Consider the following 19,098-nt stretch of genomic DNA (forward strand, 5'->3'; position numbering starts at 1 on the left):
CTTTTGACCGTGCAGTCCATGAACACTTCAGTTTATTAAAACAATGTCTATTTTTTTCCAGCCAGCTCTAAAACTGCTGCGCTTCCTATTTCGAGCATCTACAACAGCGAGACAGCAATGTTGAAGATCACCGAGCCAAACGATCCCAACTAGGCCGCATTTAGTGTTACTTCAACCAAACTATGACTCTCATCCCGCCCGGTAGCGGCAGTACGTCTGATGGACAGCTAGTCGAGCCAATGAAATTGCCGTATGCTGCCGGCTCGGGAGGAGGCTAACCAATGATCGTTTCACGGCACCAGAGGGGCACGCTTTCTGAGCTTTCTCTGGCAAGAATGTTAGTTCCTGCTCTCTCCTGGCCGTTTCCTGTAATCGTACAGTGTTGTGAGACTCAGAAAGCCATGTGTGTCGACGCAAAGGTAAATTTAGCACCCTGAAATTATTACTGTGAGAGTTGGGGCAGTAGATATGATGGTTATTTTCACGTATTTTTGCCGAAAATAGACGCAGGCCAGCCGAAACAGCAATGCGGCCTAACCTGTGTCTGAACGTTGACGGGCAATGGTTATTGTGGCACGTTGCTTTGGTTTGGTCCGGTTTGTTGATGATATTGAAGGAGTCCGGTGGACTGAATGGTTGATAGTAAATGACTGGAAAGCGAACTAACGGCGAAGAGGACACAATTCATCGTGTTTTTGAGTCTGAATGTGTTTACGGTGCCACACACGCCTTTGTAACAGGCACATTTTTGTAGCGGTAGAAGCTAATGCTAGCCGACGGTTTTGTGAGAAAGACTGCAATACGACCTGAGAGGAAAGCATCCTGTCTTTCCAGCATCACTGACCTAATCGTATGACTTCACTGCTCGCTATTTTCATTCACTAAATGTTATCTGCGTACTTTCTCTTTATATGTTAACACTTAAGCCGACGAGCACTGTTTTTGTGTGTTTTCAAAGCTTTTAATTTCACTTTGAAAGCGTTTCTGGACGGTGTGGCCACGAGTTGGAGGATGAATTCAAAAACTATACTTTTAATGTTTCGTCTCTAGTTTACAAGCTGCTACATCCTTCTAACATTATTTTATTTTATTTTTTTATGCGGTCCATTAACAGTATTAACCGGATAATTTCCACCACAGCCACTAAGATAAATAAAAGCGTGTTTACATAAAGTGATCCTTGTTTTAGTAAACTGTTCATGTCCTTTTAACCCTTAAGAGATTTCCACTGATTATGATCTTCATATCCACCAGAAAACCAAAATAAAAAAGTACAATGAGTATATTTCTTTGCTTCCCCCCTCCTTAACTTAAGAACCCTTGTACTAACCATTGGAGCCGTCACTTCACAGTTTGATGTACAGGTCTGAGAGACGTTATGCTGTAATAAATAGTGCATTTCTTTGAACAAAGTCAGTAAGAAAATTGTGTCTAACTGTTGTTTCCTTTCCCTTCACAGCTGATTATCTAAAAATTGAGAAGAACTGGACAACAACTATTTAGTTTCCATCTCGGAGTCTTTTTAACATTGTGCCCATCTCCCTGTGTGGAGTGGGCAAGATGGCAGATCCCATTATGGACCTCTTTGAGGACACACCCCTGTTTAACTTGGATGCCCTACAGGACGACTCCTTTTCTCAGGGCTCCTCGGACCCGGTTGAGGAAGCGTTCAAGCTCGCTCTGGGCCAGGTGGATCCAACACCAGAGTCTGAGCCTGCTCCTGAGCTCGCATCTAACACGAGCCTCTGTGTTCCTGTAGAAGCTCCAGCCGTTCCGGATCCAGCCCCTGTTCAAGTCCCCACACAGCAGCCAGTGCAAGTGGCAACTCCTCAGACCATTTCCATAGCTGTAGCGCCTCCTATGACCCCTGCTCCTGGCCCTGCCCCTACTCCTACTGATACTGTGAATCAGATACAGGCCCAGACCACCATACCAATTGCCAGCAATGCCAGTGGGGCCACCAGTAGCACTGTCCTGTTGAGCTCGCCTCTGACTGTTTCTAGCTCTCCATCTACAACCACCGCCACCACCCAGCAGCTCACACAGATAACCCACCAGCTTACTCCCCAGCAGTTAGCTGCCATTACGCAACAGGCTGGTGGCAAAATTGTCATTCTCAAAGGTCCCCAGGGTCAAGCACAGGTGCTACAGACTGTATCAGGAGCCACGGGTCAGACTGGTGGAAAGGTCATCCGTGTAGTGTCTGGCACACCACTCAAACCCGGCATGTCCATCCTGCAGGGCGGAACAGTCTTGAATCAGGTAGGCCCAGGACAAACACAAGTGAAGGTGGGTGGTGCAGGAGTGCAGAGGCTGCTGCAGTCTCCTAATGGACCAGTGAAACAGGTGTTGCTCACGTCCATGCCCCAGCAGGTGCAGCAGACACAAGGCCAGCCAGTTCAAGTGCAGATTCCAGCAACAGCACAGATAACTCAAGGCCAAGTCCAACCCCAGGCTGCCCAGATTCAGGTCCAGGCACAGGGCCAAGTGCAGCTCCAAAACCAAGCTGCTCAGATCCAAGTCCAACCCCAGGCCCAGGCAGCTCAGATCCAGGTCCAGGCACAGGGCCAAGTGCAGCTCCAGCCAGCTATGCAGGCCCAGACGCAGGTAAGCAGACCACAAAGTGTCACCAGGTGACATTTGTTATACCATCAGGATAACTGCTGATTTCATGTTTTTTAATTAGTTCAGTTATAAATGTCCTTCTGCATTTCTCATTCTAGGGTGGAGAAGCGAAACGCATCACCTTGGTTCTTCAGCAGCCCTCCCAGGCTGGCTCTGCAACTCAAGCAGGTCAAGCTGTTGCAGCCCAACAGCAGGTCACCCAAGTCCAGCAAGTTCAGACGGCACAAGGAGGCCAACCTCAGCAGACCCAGGCCCCAACTAAACTGGTTCTGGGTCAGCTCCCCGGGGGAAAACTGGTGCTCCAGGGGAGCCAGCTAGCAGCCCTGACCCAGGCACGAGCTGCAGGCCAGGCTGGAGGGCAGCCCAAAGTTCTCACAATTCAGCTACAGGTGCAACAACAGCCCAATCAGCAAGGTGGTGTTAAGGTGAGAAACGAGTGCTGTAGGAGTTAGAGGTCTCTGCTTGTTTAACAGTGTTAATAAGTTTGAGTTTTGATGGCATGTTTTTGGGAAAATCATTCAAATTGCTCTTAATTTCTGTTGTTTCAAGTAAGTGGGGCCTTGAAGGTCTTTTTGTTGTTGTTGTTGTTTCCTTGCCCATCATCTTGAATACCGGTCTGCTTTTAATTTCCACCATTCCCAAGTACTATAGTCCTGAAATCTGTGAAAGTTTGCTCCTCCTCAAAGGTGTCACTGTGTAACTAATATTTTAGTTCAACATGTGTACCAGAATACACAGTGCTTCAGATGTACAAATGTAATGTTCTGTGTAATATGAGGTGACAAGGCAAAACACCTTGGCTTTGGAAATGTCTTTTAGCCAGGACAGATCAGACCAGATTAATCACCATCTTGGCTCCACTGACCGGTATCAGTTAGTATTCAGAGGTAGTTTCTCTGAACAGCTGAAGAGCATTGATTGTTTTGAAATGCACTTTGTGGTATGTGATGTGGAGGGACTGGCAAGCTTGGAGATAAAGGACGTTGCATTTTAAATATATTGACATTCTCCCCATGTCTTTGTTATGTGATATTTAATGGCTTCAGGTTGAAAAAACAGCAAATTTAGGTCTTTTAATAGGAATGTTAAGTTTATTATTACTCCAAATAATCAGATTAGACACACATGTGTGTCTAATCTGTGTCTAATCAATGTGTTCGTCTTTCTGTCAAGTTATTAGCAATTTTACATGGTCATTGTGGGTTTTTTATTTTTGTTTGTTTTGAGTTTTTTTAAACCAGTTTAAAGCAACATGACAGCAAAATTTTGAAATACCTTTGCTGTGCGTGCGTGCGTGCGTGGCACTGTGAACGATCACTACAGTAGCAACCCAACAGGCAAACCATGAAACAGGAAGGACTCATGCTAGTTTATCTCAAGCATTTGAACTTTCACAATAAGACAGAGCAAACTGTCTACTAGTAAACTGATAACATAAAGGCATTGTTTATTTATTTTTATTTTTCAGGCGTGTGTGCGTGTATTTATGATGTAGCCCACTCAAAGTCTGTATGGGTGGGAAACACCACCTAGCTTAAAGCAAATTTTGGAGTCAGAAGGAAGTCTCATCCATGTGCTAGAGGTTGCTTTTACAATTCATATGCCATCCAGTTTTAAAAACTTGTTAATACAACTTATTCTCGGAAACTTACATTTAAAAACATCTTAATTTTTAGGAAGTGCCTTGTTATGTTTTCTTTTAATCTAATACTCAGTTTGTTTGTTTGTTTTTAAATCAGTCTGATCAATCTGTAACTTGATGTGTCTCGTTCATGTGCGCAGTACCAGCTGGTTTCAGGAGCTGGGAATACCGGCGGCCCTCAGGTGTTGCAAATATCCCAAGGCCAAGGAGGGCAGCGAGTGGCAGTACCACTCAAAATGCTTCTGCAGCCACAGGTAGACCTCTAATCTGCAGATTTCATTTATTCTCTACGTTAGAGTGGGGCTTTTATTGTGAACTCAGAGAAATTAGAGAGAAAAATGTATTTTAATTTTGTAAAAATGTAATGTATTTTTAACCTTCTCTTTAACTCAGACAAGTGCAGCCTCATCCACTGGTGGCACCGTCTCTGTTGTGAAGGTCATCAACACTTCAGCAGCAGGACCGTCTTCTACAACTACCACTCCATCCCAGGCCATCCGCATTACCAAGGCGCCTGGAGAGCCTGCCTCTGTGCGGCGAGTGGAGATTCTCTGCAAGCAAGAGAAAGCTAACCGTATAGTGGCTGAGGCTATAGCTCGGGCCAAAGCTCGTGGTGAGAAGAACCTACCCAGAGTCCTTAACCAGGATGAGCTTCCAGCTACGCAGTCTTCCCCAGAAATGGGGGGTACCGTGACGGTGGTGTCAAGTGCTAAGAAGAAAACCAGCAGTGGAGGAAGTAAGAAGAAAAGCCCTGTATCTGGAGGAACGGCACCCAAAACCGCAGGAGGGCCTGACAAAAAGGGAAAAGTCAAGGCACCAGGGGGAACAACTATAGTGGCGGGAGGCACAGTAATACCCAGTGCTGCGAACAAGAGCAAAAGCAAAGCTAAGGCAAAGTAAGCAAATGAAGATGTCTCATTTAAATGCACAGCTTATTTCTGTACATTTAGAAATGCAGCTTTGAAGAAAACCATATTTAACCCCCCCCCCCCCCCACCCCACCCCCACCCCACCCCCCATCCTACAGTACTATTACTCTAGTTGGAGCAAAGAAAAGAAAGAGAAATGCGTCCTCAGACCACTCTGACGGGGAGTTGAGTCCTGCGTCACCTGCTGCGCTGGAAGATGACATGATTACGGTACAAGCACATGCATGCTGATAAAATCATACAACTAGACACAACAAATAGTGTTGAGCCATCCTTTTTTTTCTTTTTTTTGCCCCACTGTGAACACTTCATAATCGTACTGTTTGTTGGTAGCAATTGTTGACAGTACATTGCTCTGATTTGATGTCTTTGTGATAATAATTGCCACATAAAATAAACAGAAGATTAGGAATATGTGGAGTACTTCCACAGTAAAGACTTGTCCTAATAAAACCACCTGGTAGTTGCAGATGAGTAGCCTCCCTTCCTGACTCAGGTGGTTGACACACATCCAGTTATGTGCTGGGACGTCCCAGTTATGAACCGATTTGGAAAAAGGGGGCATATAAGTCAAGATACCACAGAAATATAATGAATTCTGAATAAAAACTGTCTAATGACACTCGGATCCTGCTGCACAGAATACACGTTTAAATTGCGCCCCTCTCTCATCAGAAGAGACGCTCCAATCGTGTGGTGAAGAGAAAGAAGTACACCGAGGATCTAGATATCAAGATAACGGATGATGAGGACGAGCAGGAAGATGTAGATGTTACTACAACCGCGGCAGCTGTGGCTTCCATCAGCAGTGGGGCACCAGTGCAGCTCAAACAGGAAGTGGAGCTGGATGGTGATGGATTGCCCAGTATGCAGTTCTTTGTGGTGAGTGTGGAACAATACCATTTCTCCTTATTGTCACGATGAGACGGATGCTAGTTGTGTGTATTTTGGGCTGTTTGTTTGTTTTTATTCACATATATGTATGGCTATTTGTGATGTTTGTAGTGTAAGTTTTTTACATGTATATATTTTACAGGAAAACCCAAGTGAAGAAGATGCTGCCATTGTAGACAAAATTCTCTCCCTGAGATTAACCAAGAAGGAAGTATGTTCACTTAATTAATTATAATGATTAAATTACTTAATGTAATTTAAGTTGTTGCGGGCATGATGGCTTCAAATTTGCTCTTTTATTTTTCAGGTGTCTCCAGGCCAGTATACAAATATTGAAGAATTCTTTGTGAAATACAAAAACTAGTAAGTTGCAGTGTCTCTCTGAGCATCTTTGACTCTGGCACGTGACACTTTTTTTTTTTTTATTGCTTGAGGAGATGGGTGAGTGAGTAAAAATGAGTACAACTGCACACTCTGGTTTTCAGTTCATACTTGCACTGCGAGTGGGCCACTTTGGAGCAGCTGGAGAAAGACAAGAGGATCCATCAAAAGATTAAGAGGTTCAAGACCAAGCAAGCTCAGATGAGGCATTTGTTCCAGGAGGTGAGCGGGAAGCACACGCTGAAACCTGTCAGTTCGGGTGTATCTCAGTTAGATGCACTTATCCTCATGCTGTCTGTGGCTAATGCTATTGTTTTCTTTAGGACGAGGAGCCTTTTAATCCAGACTACGTGGAGGTGGACAGGATCCTGGATGTGTCCCACAGTGTGGACAAGGACAACGGCGAGGTGAGAGATGAGGCATTAACCTTTGGCTATGTGGCCTAATTTTGGACATGGTTCTTTTGACCTCCCTTTGCAAAATTGCAAATTACTTGTGTTAATTCCCATTCGCTCTCGTCCTGTCAGCCTGTTATCTACTACTTGGTGAAGTGGTGCTCTCTGCCATATGAAGATGCTACTTGGGAGCTGAAGGAGGATGTGGACGAAGGCAAGGTTGAAGAATTCAGCAAGATCCAAAACAGACAACCTCGCCTTAAGAGAGCGGTGAGCAGTCATGTAAAAGATATAGAAATATATCTGTGTGTAATGTTGGAGGCATTATGTTGTGGCGTCTGATAGTACAACCATGTATTCTGTTGAACACAATATTACAGTGATGATCACAGCCACTGATGTGAAATTGTCAGGCCATAAGCCCAGAAATAGAATTGGTGACTGTAAAATGTGGAAGAGCACGTGATTGTGAAGATGCTGGCTTGGATGAAGATGTGTATCCAGCATCCGTGTTTTAGAATCCCAAACTACACTTAAATTAAACAATGGTGGGAGGAAGATGTAACTTTAAGTTTATCCCTGTGTTTCTCTGTTAAATGTTTAACGTAAACAGTTTAGAGAGACACTTTATGTGTAACAGAAACAAACTGACACAACCCCCAGTGCACAAATCAAAGCTACTTCTCTGCATTTTCAGTGCAGGTTACCATTCACTGTGAACCAGACTTTAGAAAATCCTCAGTTGGTCCAACAGAACTAATCTTCTCTGCATCAAGATGCAGAAATGCTTCTTTGAATTTCTTTTTTTTTTTTACCTTTATCTCCTTCCTTCCTTCAAAACTTGGCTTAATGGAAAAAATGAGAACTTATGTAAAGGAACAACGATGTTTCTTGTGAGTTTTCCATCTATTTTTTCTCTTCTCTCTTCTATTTAGGCACGGCCTCCTGCCAGTTCTTGGAAAAAGCTGGAGGAGACCAGAGAGTACAAGAATGGTAACACACTCAGAGAGTATCAGCTGGAAGGAGTCAACTGGCTGCTCTTCAACTGGTACAACAGGTATTTATCCCACACACTCTTTTGCTTAACACCATGGTCAGAAACATATTTTAACCTTCAAACTAGTTTCAGACAGTGTGAACATACCACCGCGTTTTGCACTCAAACGATGTTTCTTTATTTTAGGCAGAACTGTATCCTGGCAGATGAGATGGGTCTGGGGAAGACCATCCAGTCTATTGCACTCCTATCTGAGGTTTATGCTGCTGGTGTCCAGGGCCCATTTCTGGTCATTGCTCCCCTCTCCACCATCACCAACTGGGAGCGGGAGTTCTCTACGTGGACCAACATGAATGCCATCGTCTATCACGGCAGCCTGGCCAGCCGACAGATGATACAGCAGTATGAGATGTACTGCAAAGATGATAAGGTAGAGTTATTGGTTATGATCGCCAGCGATTTTTTTTTTTGTGTGTGTGTTTTTTGTAATATATTCATAACATGTATAATGAAAATCATGATTTTGTGTGCAGGAGCATTTAATCCCGGGTGCGTACAAGTTCGATGCTCTCATCACAACCTTTGAGATGGTGCTATCTGACTGCCCAGAGTTGAGGGAGATCGCCTGGCGTTGCGTCATCATTGACGAGGCTCACCGTCTCAAAAATCGTAATTGCAAGCTTTTGGATAGTTTAAAGATGCTGGACCTGGTGAGTGGACCACAGCTTATGTTGCTTTATAGCTCTAGATCTAATCAGATGTGCAGAGAATAACAGGAATACTGACATAATGGTGCCCAGCACAGTTTTAATTAAATTTAAATTGTTTTCATTTGCACCCCAAATGGTTTTAAAAAACTTTCAGATTTCAGCTAATCCGTTTTTTGGGGGGATCTTGTTCCTTCTGCATCGTCCCTGGTTTATCACCACACGGTTTTAAACTCGCCCTTCTTTTTTCTTCCATCTCACATTTTGTGTCTTGTGGTTTCTTTCAGGAACACAAAGTGTTGTTGACTGGCACTCCCCTCCAAAACACTGTGGAGGAGCTCTTTAGTCTGCTTCATTTCCTGGAGCCTGCCCAGTTCCCCTCTGAAACTGAATTTCTCAGAGACTTTGGAGACTTGAAAACAGAGGAACAGGTGCGACATGCCTAAATATTGGCATTAGCATCGATAACCCTATTCTGTTTGTCGTTGTTACATATACGCACCTGCTCTCTTGCCCGCTATTGAGCAGATTATTTGTTTTGGTCCTTTAGGTTCAGAAGCTACAAGCAATCTTGAAACCCATGATGCTTCGAAGGCTCAAGGAGGATGTTGAGAAGAACTTGGCACCCAAACAGGAGACCATCATTGAGGTTAGATGGAATAAAATCTTAATGCAAGACATTTTCTTTTCACAAGAACCCCCCCCCAAAAAAAAGGATCTCAATTGATGGTTGCCATAACATCACTGGTGAGCTTAAAGGGGGAAAAAAGCATAACGTGCAATTTTTTCCTCTCAGGTTGAACTGACAGATATCCAGAAGAAGTACTACCGGGCCATTCTGGAGAGAAACTTCAGTTTCCTCAGTTTAGGAGCAAGCAGTAACAGCAATGTCCCCAACCTGCTCAACACTATGATGGAGCTCCGCAAGTGCTGCAACCACCCCTACCTCATCAATGGTATTACATGACTCTTAACGTGTTTTGTTTTGTTTTTTTGTTTTTTTTTTTCCCCTCTAGTGGAGACAGCTTGTTTATCAGTTTATCCTCTGGCATTGATAAACAACATTAGGTCGAAGTTTTTTAGCTCTTTGTACCTTTGGTACATTCAGGCTCATAGACCTAAATTGTGCCATGTAGTTCATATAATCATTTGATATTTGGCAGATATTGTTAGCATGTGATGTTTCTAAAATACAGCAGCAGCACTGCAGGTTTTGCCAGCAGGTACCATATTTATTTAAAATCAATATGTTCTCGTTGTTATGTTCAGGTGCGGAGGAGAAGATCGTAGCGGAGTTGCGGGAGGTGTACGACCCCCTGGCCCCTGACTTCCATTTGCAGGCTCTGATTCGGTCGGCCGGAAAGCTGGTGCTACTGGACAAGCTGCTGCCTCGCCTCAAGGCTGGTGGCCACAAAGTGCTCATCTTCTCCCAGATGGTGCGCTGCTTAGACATTCTGGAGGACTACCTCATCAACAAGAGGTATGATGGCCGCAATGTATATGTTGCAGTTTTTCTAAAATGATAAATAAAAGTTAAATGCATGCTAAGTCATTAAAAACCTTTTTGAAATATTTTTTTAGTGCTTGCAGAATGCTGTGTGGTCGGTTAATGTAATTTGTTTTTACAGATACCTTTATGAGCGAATTGATGGTAGAGTGCGTGGGAACTTGCGACAGGCTGCCATCGATCGTTTCAGCAAACCTGACTCAGACCGCTTTGTCTTCCTGCTGTGTACCCGCGCTGGTGGCCTGGGTATTAACCTAACTGCTGCTGACACTTGTGTTATATTTGACTCTGACTGGAACCCTCAAAATGACCTGCAGGTACAAGACATAAAGTGGCATGAATATAACCAAAAGATCAAACACTCTAAAATATTTTGTGCTTACTTTTAAGCAAACTGTTCAAACTTTGTACTGTCTCCTCATTTTTGTGCAAGTTCTGCTCTCTTGACCCCTTTGTTTGTTTGTTTGTTTGTTTTTAAATGGCTATTTTAGGCCCAAGCCCGATGTCATCGTATTGGCCAGTCAAAGGCTGTCAAGGTCTACCGACTCATCACTAGAAATTCCTATGAGCGGGAGATGCTTGATAAAGCAAGTCTGAAACTAGGTCTAGACCGTGCAGTCCTGCAAAGCATGAGTGGCAACAAAGACAGCAACGTCAATGGGGTGAGAAAAGTCACAGACTCAGACTGCCGTGCCACATTATTGATCAGTTGTAGTATATTTTGTACATTTCTTTTTCAAAACTAGCCTTTTGAAATCCAGTCTGGGTAACTTGTAAATGTCTTTCGATGCCTTTCGACAGATCCAACAGTTCTCCAAGAAGGAGATAGAAGATCTGCTTAGGAAGGGGGCCTATGCTGCCATCATGGATGAGAACGACGAGGGTAGTCGATTCTGTGAGGAAGATATTGACCAGATCCTTCAGCGAAGAGCCACTACCATCACCATTGAGAGTGAGGGAAAAGGTTCCACTTTCTCCAAAGCCAGCTTTGTGGCCTCTGAGAACCGTACTGACATCGCCCTCGATGACCCTGAGTTCTGGCAGAAGTGGGCCAAGAAAGCAGACATAGACATGGACACAATCAATAGGAAGGTAAAGCTATGCTGTTTTATTCTTTTGGTAAAGAAATTCATATGAGAATTGTAAAGCTAAATGGTGTCAATTTGTATTAGATTTATTTAAAAGCACCTATCCTCTCATACACCAAGTTTGATTTGTTTATAGTGTTCATCTTAATATAATGTGTTTCCCTTCACAGAACACTCTTGTGATCGACACTCCAAGAGTTCGCAAGCAGACCCGTCAGTTCTCCAGTCTACGAGGTGAAGGTGGAGACCTGTCCGATCTAGACAGTGATGAAGAGTACCCACCTTCCAATTCCAGGCACTCACGTGCTTCTCGGCGGTCTGACCGCCACAGCGGAGGTGGTTACGGCCGCACTGACTGTTTCCGGGTGGAGAAACACCTTCTCGTCTATGGGTGCGAAGAGTGCATTTCCTGTATAAATATTTTTTTTCTTTTTAATTGGATTTGTCTTTTATTTTCACTCTTCTACCTGTGTTCGTCTTTTTTAGTTGGGGTCGCTGGAGGGACATCTTATCCCATGCCAGGTGTAAGCGGCGTCTGAGCGAGCGTGATGTGGAGACGATCTGTCGCGTTATTCTGGTCTTCTGTCTGCTTCACTATCGTGGAGATGAGAACATCAAGAGTTTCATCTGGGAGCTCATCACGCCACCAGAAAATGGGCGTGAACCACAAACGCTACTCAACCACTCGGGTATGGAGCTGCACTTAGCATTCCCATTTATCCCTCATACAGTTAGGTGCATAGATATTTGAACACTGACACAGGTTTTGTTTTTTGTTTTTTACCCGTTTATTGAAACATATTCCAGTTATAGTATATAATGGATATAATGTGTAGGCTCAACTTTCATTTGAGGGTATCCACAAGGGTTTAGGAGTTTGGCTCCTTAACATGCACCCTCTTTTTAAACGGACAAAAAGTAATTGGACAATTGACTCAAAGACTGTTTCAGGAGTAGGTTTGGGCAACTCCTTCATTAAATCATTATCAGTTAAGCAGATAAAAGGCCTGGAGCCGATTTGAGGTGTGGTGCTTGCATTTGGAAGATTTTGCTGTGAACAGACAACATGAAGTCAAAGAAGCTCTCCGTGCAGGAGAAATGAACCATTCTTAAGCTGCGGGGGGGAAAAAAAACATCAGAAGTTGATACAATATTACAAATAGAAAATTCTACAGTTTGGTACATCCTGAGAAAGAAAGAAGGCGCTGGTGAGCTCAGGTACGCAAAAAGACCTGGACGTCCACAGAAGACAACAGTGGTGGATGATCGCAGAATCATATCCATGGTAAAGAGAAATGGCTTCACCACATTAAACCAAGAGAACAACACTCTTCAGGTGGTAGGCATATCAATACCCAAGTCAGGGACACTAGTGTTTATTAATGATGTGACACAGGACAGAAGTAGCCGAATGAATTCTGAGGTGTTCAAAGACTTACTGTCCGCTTAAATCCAGCTAAATGCAGTCAAATTAATTGTGTGGCATTTTATAATATAGGTGGACAATTACCCAAAACATACAGCCAAAGCAACCCAGGAGTTTATTAAAGCAAAGAAGTGGAATGTTCTTGAATGGACAAGTCACTCACCTGGCCTCAACCCAATTGAACATGCGTTTCACTTGTTGAAGACTAAACTTGAGACAGAAAGCAAACAAACAAACAGCAACTGAAAGCTGCTGCAGTAAAGGCCTGGAGGAGTATTAAAACGGAGGAAACCCAGCATCTGGTCATGTCCATGAGTTCAAGACTTCAGGCTGTCATTGCCAACAAAGGGTTTTCAACCAAGTATTAGAAATGAACATTTTATTTCCAATTATTTAACTTGCCCATTACTTTTTACTGAAATGAAGGGATTGTGTTATTAAAAAAATGCTTTAGCTCCTCACATTTTTATGCAATCTTTTTGTTCAGCCCACTGAATTAAAGCTAAACTACAACTCAGGTGCACTTCACCTGCATCTGAGTTGTTTCATATGGTAATGAACAAAACCAAATTTAGAAAAATGTTCTCTGTCCACATATTTATGGACCTAACTGTGTAATCTGTTAATCTGTGTCAAAGCTGAATAGCAATATTTATTCTTTTTTTGTGTCTAGGCCTTTCTATTCCTGTCCCAAGAGGCAGAAAGGGCAAGAGGGTAAAAGCCCAGAGTACATTTGATGTTCAGAAGGTGGAGTGGATCCGCAAGTACAACCCTGATACCCTGCTGCTTGATGACAGCTACCGCAAGCACCTCAAACATCAGTGCAACAAGTTAGTGAACCAGTCAGCTGTGTGTATGTATATTTGTATAGATTATTTACCATGGATATAAACCTCTATTCTCCCTTGTCAGGGTGTTGCTGAGGGTGCGTATGCTATACTACCTGAAACAGGAAGTTATTGGTGAACATTCTGATTCTGTCCTGAAAGGAGCTGATATCAGGTATCTAATATATATAGACAAGTGCGCACACAAACACAAACAGCACCCAGTCCTGGCCATATACCATACGTTGTTTTCTTTTTCTTCACAGGGATGTTGATATCTGGATGCCTGAGATGGAGCAGCAAGAGGTGCCTGCAGGATGGTGGGACTCTGACGCAGACCGCTCACTGCTGGCTGGTGTATTCAAGCACGGTGGGTTCAGTGTGAGGATCTTATTGTGGTTTAAAGACAGGCTCAGTTCTTGCTCTGTGGTGGTGGTCTAAGATTTAGCGTTTAACAGCCTCGACTTTTCCCTGCTCTTAGGTTATGAGATGTACACCACCATGCGCGCTGATCCTTGCCTCTGCTTCCTGGAGAGAGTCGGCCGGCCTGACGACAAGGCCATTGATGCCGAGCAGCACACTGGTGATGCTGAACTGGGAGACGAGTGAGTGTCGTTGGCAAACTGGGCCGATTTTAGAAGTTATTTGCTTATAGATTTGTAGCAGATTTTCAAATTAACTGTGAGCTTTCAGTTTCACATTTCTGTCAGTTTTGAAAGTTTCAAATGTCTGTCTTTAAGTTAAATTAGATCACTGCATAATTGCATTGTTTACTTTCTTCCTTTTTTTTTTTTTAAATGCAGGGGTGACTACGATAAGTACTCGGAAGACCCAGAGTTTAAGCCTGCATCAAGACACACCAAAGATCTTTTTGAGGAGGTACATATCAGACCTGTCACATTTGGATGTGGCAGCACTGTTCTAATGTCATAGATTTGGATGATGGCACTAACAAATTTTTATTTTGTCCTCCAGCCCGAGTCCATGAATGTGGACGAGGAGATTTCTGTGGAAGATAAGGCACCTCCACCAGTGATCATAGAAAATTCAGCTAGCCATAGCGGTGTCTGTGAATGGCCCTCAAGCTCATCGCTCACAGCACGGCTGCGGCGGTTGATCACAGCTTACCAGCGCAGCTACAGACAAGAGCAGCTGAAGATTGAAGCTGAAGCGAAGGGTGACCGCAGGCGCAGGCGGTGCGAACAGGCCAGCAAGCTGAAGGAAATTGCACGGCAGGAGCGACAGCAAAGGTATACTGCTGCTATATTACTGTCTCAACACACAGTAGTAAAAGCTTTAATCCCACCAAATCACTATTTTGTAAATCTTGCTTAAGATTTTGGAAATATTACCTTTTACAGGTGAAATGCTGAGTTACCGTATCACATTATAAACATGTAGAGAGATTTAAGTATTTTCCATTTTAGTTCAGAATCGGTTATACAAAATGCCGTCGTCATCCTGACCCCTTTCTCTTCTGTTTCTTCCAGGTGGACACGTAGGGAAGAATGTGATTTCTACCGCGTGGTGTCAACTTTCGGTGTGGAGAAAATTAAAAAGGAGCCCGGTCTTCCTGAAGGAGGAGAGCCAGAATTTGACTGGACCCGTTTCCGTACTTTTGCCCGTCTAGATAAAAAAACCGATGAGAGCCTCAGTCGATACTTCCGTTCCTTTGTTGCCATGTGCCGGAGGGTGTGCCACTTGCGCCCAGGCCGTGAAGGTAATTACTAATTGATTGATGCTTGGCCTCTTCTTTTTTTTCCTCTCCTCCTGTAGTCAGTGTCCTACCATATCTACCACTTAATTTAACATATTTCACTCTCACCTTACTCAGATCCAGCAGAAGTTACCCAGACTGTGGCTCCCATCACTGAAGAACGCGCTTCCCGTACTCTTTACCGTATCAGCCTCCTGCGTCGCCTTCGTGAGCGAGTCCTCCCCCACCCCTGCCTGGAGGAACGTCTCGCTCTGGCTCCACCCACCTCCGAGCTCCCTGCTTGGTGGAATATTCCAGAGCACGATCGCCAGCTAATGCTGGGCGCATCACTGCACGGCGTCAGCCGCACTGAGCTCTCCATCTTCGCAGACCCACAGTTCACTTTCAGCCAGGCCCGCGAAGAGTTCATCCAGAACCAGCAGGCCCCACCTCCTCCACCACCCCCTCCTCCACCTCCACCACCCCAGGCACCACCCATCATGACACTCAGCCAGCCCAAGACTGAGGAGCACATGCTTGGGGTGAAGCAGGAGGGAACCGATGAGAATATTGGGTTGCTTGCAGGTGAAATTGGCGCTGGATTGCAGAGTACGCCCTTGAGTCACCATGACGGCAAAATGCGAGGTCAGGGCTGGAGCTTCAAGAGGAGCAAGGTGCGGGCAGAGAAAACAGAAGGGGGAAGGAAGGGGGAGGGAGCGTCTGACTCGGATTCAGACTCTGATTCGGGCTCGTCGTCCTCAGATCGATCAAGTAGCAGCGATGATAGTGGAGAGAGTGAGGCGGAGGTAGAAGGAGGTGAGCTGGTAGTTTAAAAGAAAAAATGCTGAGTGGGGCGGAAGATGAAAATGATCTGTGTGCTAAGTTACTCTTTTCCATCTATACAGGAATGAAGGTGTGTGATGTGGATGAAGATAATAGTTTACTCTCCATGACTATGTCTCAGGATGGCATTCCTCCTCCTGATCCTCTCAGAGTTGACTGGCCCAAGGTAATTTATCTATACATGTGTGAAACTACAACAGTGTGTGGGGTTTTGTCACGGTAAAAGACTCACTCATGGGATTATTTTTGTTGCAGGACCGTGTGTTGATCAACCGCCTGGACAGTTTGTGCACGCTCGTGCTGACCGGTCAGTGGCCCTCGGGCCGGCGTTACGTGTCTGAAGCTCAGCTCAACCCGAACTCGGAGCTGGTGGGAGATGAGATGGCTTACACGCGGGTGATGCGTAAACCCCCCATCATGCCTGCCGTCCCAGGGGCAGATGGAGAAGATGGCGAATTTACTGTAAAACTCCTCAAGGTGAGAATAAGGTTGAGAAATTTGAATTGTTGTAGGGATACACTGGCAAATTCTGTTCAGCTTACCTGAAGGAGTCTGTTAATGCATGTCTGCTAAAATATTGTTGACTGTGATGTGTAGTCTGTGACTAAAAATATAAACCCCCTCCTCTCACTCTGCCAGGAGGAGGGCCTGAAGCTCACATTCTCCAAGCAGGCCTTGATGCCCAATGGGTCAGGGGGAGAAGCCAGTGGCCGGAAGAAGCGCAAGGAGCAAGAGGTACAAGAGTCAGGTTTACATGTTCCTCTGCAACAGAAATCAAGCTGTGTTTGATATCACTTGATAATTTTATCATAATATCTCTTCCTTTCTTTTAGTTTTCTGACATGGATGGACTCCACGATCCGTTGGAGCGGATGCCTCGTCGCAGGGACCCGCCCACGTGGCTGAAGGAAAACCCAGATTACGAAGTGGAGGGAGACATGCTGGAGGTAAATTCATGACTCTTATTCATGTCCTGGTTCATAAACAAACCCTGGTGATAGTTTGTAGCGAAACGGGTACGGGACTATGTTTCATCATATCTCGTTTCTTCAGCTTCTTGTGAACCGGAGCAAGAGGAAGAGAAGGAGGAGGGCAGATAAAGCCATCACAGGCAGTGAAAAGGTCAAACTCATCAACATGAGGACAGGAAAGAAGGTGGGGCGCAGTTGCACACAAGCGTAGACTGGAGATGTTTATGTTTAGGCTTTATGCTGCCCCACGCTAACAAGCATTTAAATGTTTCTCTGTAGGTTGGAGCTGCTTTCTGTCCAATGTTGCAAGACCTGAGAGAATATCTGGAGGAGAATCCCGACAACGCTGTAGCACCGGAGTGGTCCGAAACAGTTCGGAATTCTGTATGTATTAAAGATGCTATAATTTTACATGACTCTTGTGATTAGATGACATCTTTATTGATAATTCTAATACATCATTGGGTAGACTTCATTATTAATTATTCATAACAAAGTAGGGCATATTAGTGTGATGCTGCAATTAAAAAGAGGCACCAATGGAGGTGGAAAGCTCTGTGCTCATTGTGCCAATTTATGAAGACTAATTCAGTCATTTTGTTACAGTAATAAAAAATGTAATCCATGCAGAGCACTGCAAATGAGCAAACCAGAGAGTGCGAGTCATCTACTAGCAACACAGGCACAGCTTGTCGGAAATAAAGCAGTCTAAGGCTAAAGCATACACATTTGATTTTGCTGACCACCTTCAGGACAAAGCCAAAGCTTTTGCACCACACTTGCAGGTGTGGATATGCAGCGGTGCTGTGCTTAAAACTGATCTTGATGCTATGGTTAAGCACAAATGACGGCGTCAGATCATGACCCAGATGGCAGTAAATTGCCTCTCACAACAGTTGTATGATAAATTTCAATGTATCAGATAATTTTTCACTCTGATTTTGTGCTGACTCGATGGATTATTCGTATTAATTCAGATAATATTGATTCTTTGCTTTTTCTCACAGGGCTTTCTGCCGGAGACCCTGTTCCACCGACTGCTAACAGAGCACTCGGAGATCCCGAAGAAAAGCCGTCGCCGTCATCATCACCACCACCACCACCATCACCACCACCACCACCACCACACTCCAGAGCCTACCCCCGAAGACCCCAACCTGGACGGAGTTGAAGAGGAGACTCTGGTGTCAGATGGAGCCTACATGATGGATGAGGAGGACCTGGAGTCCTCTCATCACTTCCTCACCAGTCCAGACTTTGATGTTAAAATGGAAGGAGGAGACAGCCTTTCCCAAGGGGACTATGACAGCTCGGATCAGGAAGCGCTATTGGACGATGTTATCATAGCACAGAAAGACTCTGACTCCTCATCAAGCTCAGAGGATTGACTGAACCCTCCTCTCCAAACACATCTGACTTAGTCCCCTTTTCCAAAACAAATCATGTTATTCCTAATCATTTATTTTTACCATTATGTATCAAATTATGGATTAATTTGTTTCGGGGTTTATTTGTTGCTACATCTTTTCATTTGTTTTACATAGGATTTTTTTCCATATGAGGAGCAGATTTGCACCCATCAATTTATTTTTTGTTTTTTTCCCAACACAATCGTGTCCAGTCCTTATTCTCCTCAATCTTCCTCTCTAACCTCTGATAAAACGGCAAAAAGCTGAGCTTTCTTACCTGTCAACTGGTCATTGTCCTCCACTTCCTCCTAAAGCCTATGAATTCCCATCACATTCCCAACCGTGACCAAAAGGGGACCCCTGCTGTACAGATACACTTTTCTTATCTAAGAACCTCAAAGCTGGTCCTCTAGCGCTACATGAAACTGGACGTGTACTGAACAGAGCCAGATCCCACAATCTCCCCTGGATCTCGTTCTGTCCAGACGAGTCTGTGAACTTTAAAGGGGATCCAGTTTATGGATGTACTGTTAGTGTTTTCACTCTATGGGAGGGTTAGGGGGAGGGAGGGAGGGAGGGAGAGGGGAAAGTGGCGTTATTAGTTACTGAAAAGTAATAGGAGGATGGGTGTATTGTACAATGTAGAGCTGGTCAATTGTGTACTATGGTGCAAAGATGACGGCATTGAGTTACTATTCTTGTTTTATGACCTGACTGTATCTGTGATATGAATAACAGCAATCTACAGTGAAAGCACGTTT

General features: G+C 44.4%; 1 protein-coding gene across 5 annotated transcripts; it reads left to right on the forward strand.

The window, feature by feature from the left end:
* Window positions 1-288: 288 nt before the first annotated feature.
* On the forward strand, window positions 289-18,905 carry chd8 (chromodomain helicase DNA binding protein 8). Of its 5 annotated transcripts, none has more exons than XM_039602560.1 (40): window positions 289-419; window positions 1,460-2,262; window positions 2,371-2,607; window positions 2,724-3,050; window positions 4,408-4,521; window positions 4,661-5,163; window positions 5,295-5,406; window positions 5,872-6,078; window positions 6,233-6,301; window positions 6,398-6,453; window positions 6,576-6,693; window positions 6,795-6,878; window positions 6,999-7,136; window positions 7,802-7,923; window positions 8,050-8,293; window positions 8,397-8,573; window positions 8,858-9,001; window positions 9,121-9,219; window positions 9,367-9,526; window positions 9,840-10,050; window positions 10,199-10,394; window positions 10,569-10,739; window positions 10,879-11,169; window positions 11,336-11,556; window positions 11,652-11,854; window positions 13,265-13,421; window positions 13,504-13,593; window positions 13,685-13,788; window positions 13,900-14,023; window positions 14,222-14,297; window positions 14,394-14,668; window positions 14,909-15,138; window positions 15,253-15,930; window positions 16,020-16,123; window positions 16,213-16,434; window positions 16,597-16,692; window positions 16,791-16,904; window positions 17,011-17,112; window positions 17,208-17,312; window positions 17,936-18,316. In XM_039602560.1, the coding sequence occupies exons 2-40, from the start codon at window positions 1,561-1,563 to the stop codon at window positions 18,314-18,316; spliced, it is 7,764 nt and encodes a 2,587-aa protein (XP_039458494.1). In that variant the 5' UTR covers window positions 289-419; window positions 1,460-1,560. The 5 variants fall into 5 exon arrangements, with proteins under 5 accessions (XP_039458494.1, XP_031612861.1, XP_039458492.1 ...); XM_031757001.2 differs by having other exon boundaries at window positions 2,374-2,607; XM_039602558.1 differs by having other exon boundaries at window positions 1,460-2,607; window positions 17,936-18,905.
* Window positions 18,906-19,098: the final 193 nt, after the last annotated feature.

This window comes from Oreochromis aureus, linkage group 18 (assembly GCF_013358895.1).
Source record: "Oreochromis aureus strain Israel breed Guangdong linkage group 18, ZZ_aureus, whole genome shotgun sequence".
NCBI lineage: Eukaryota > Metazoa > Chordata > Actinopteri > Cichliformes > Cichlidae > Oreochromis > Oreochromis aureus.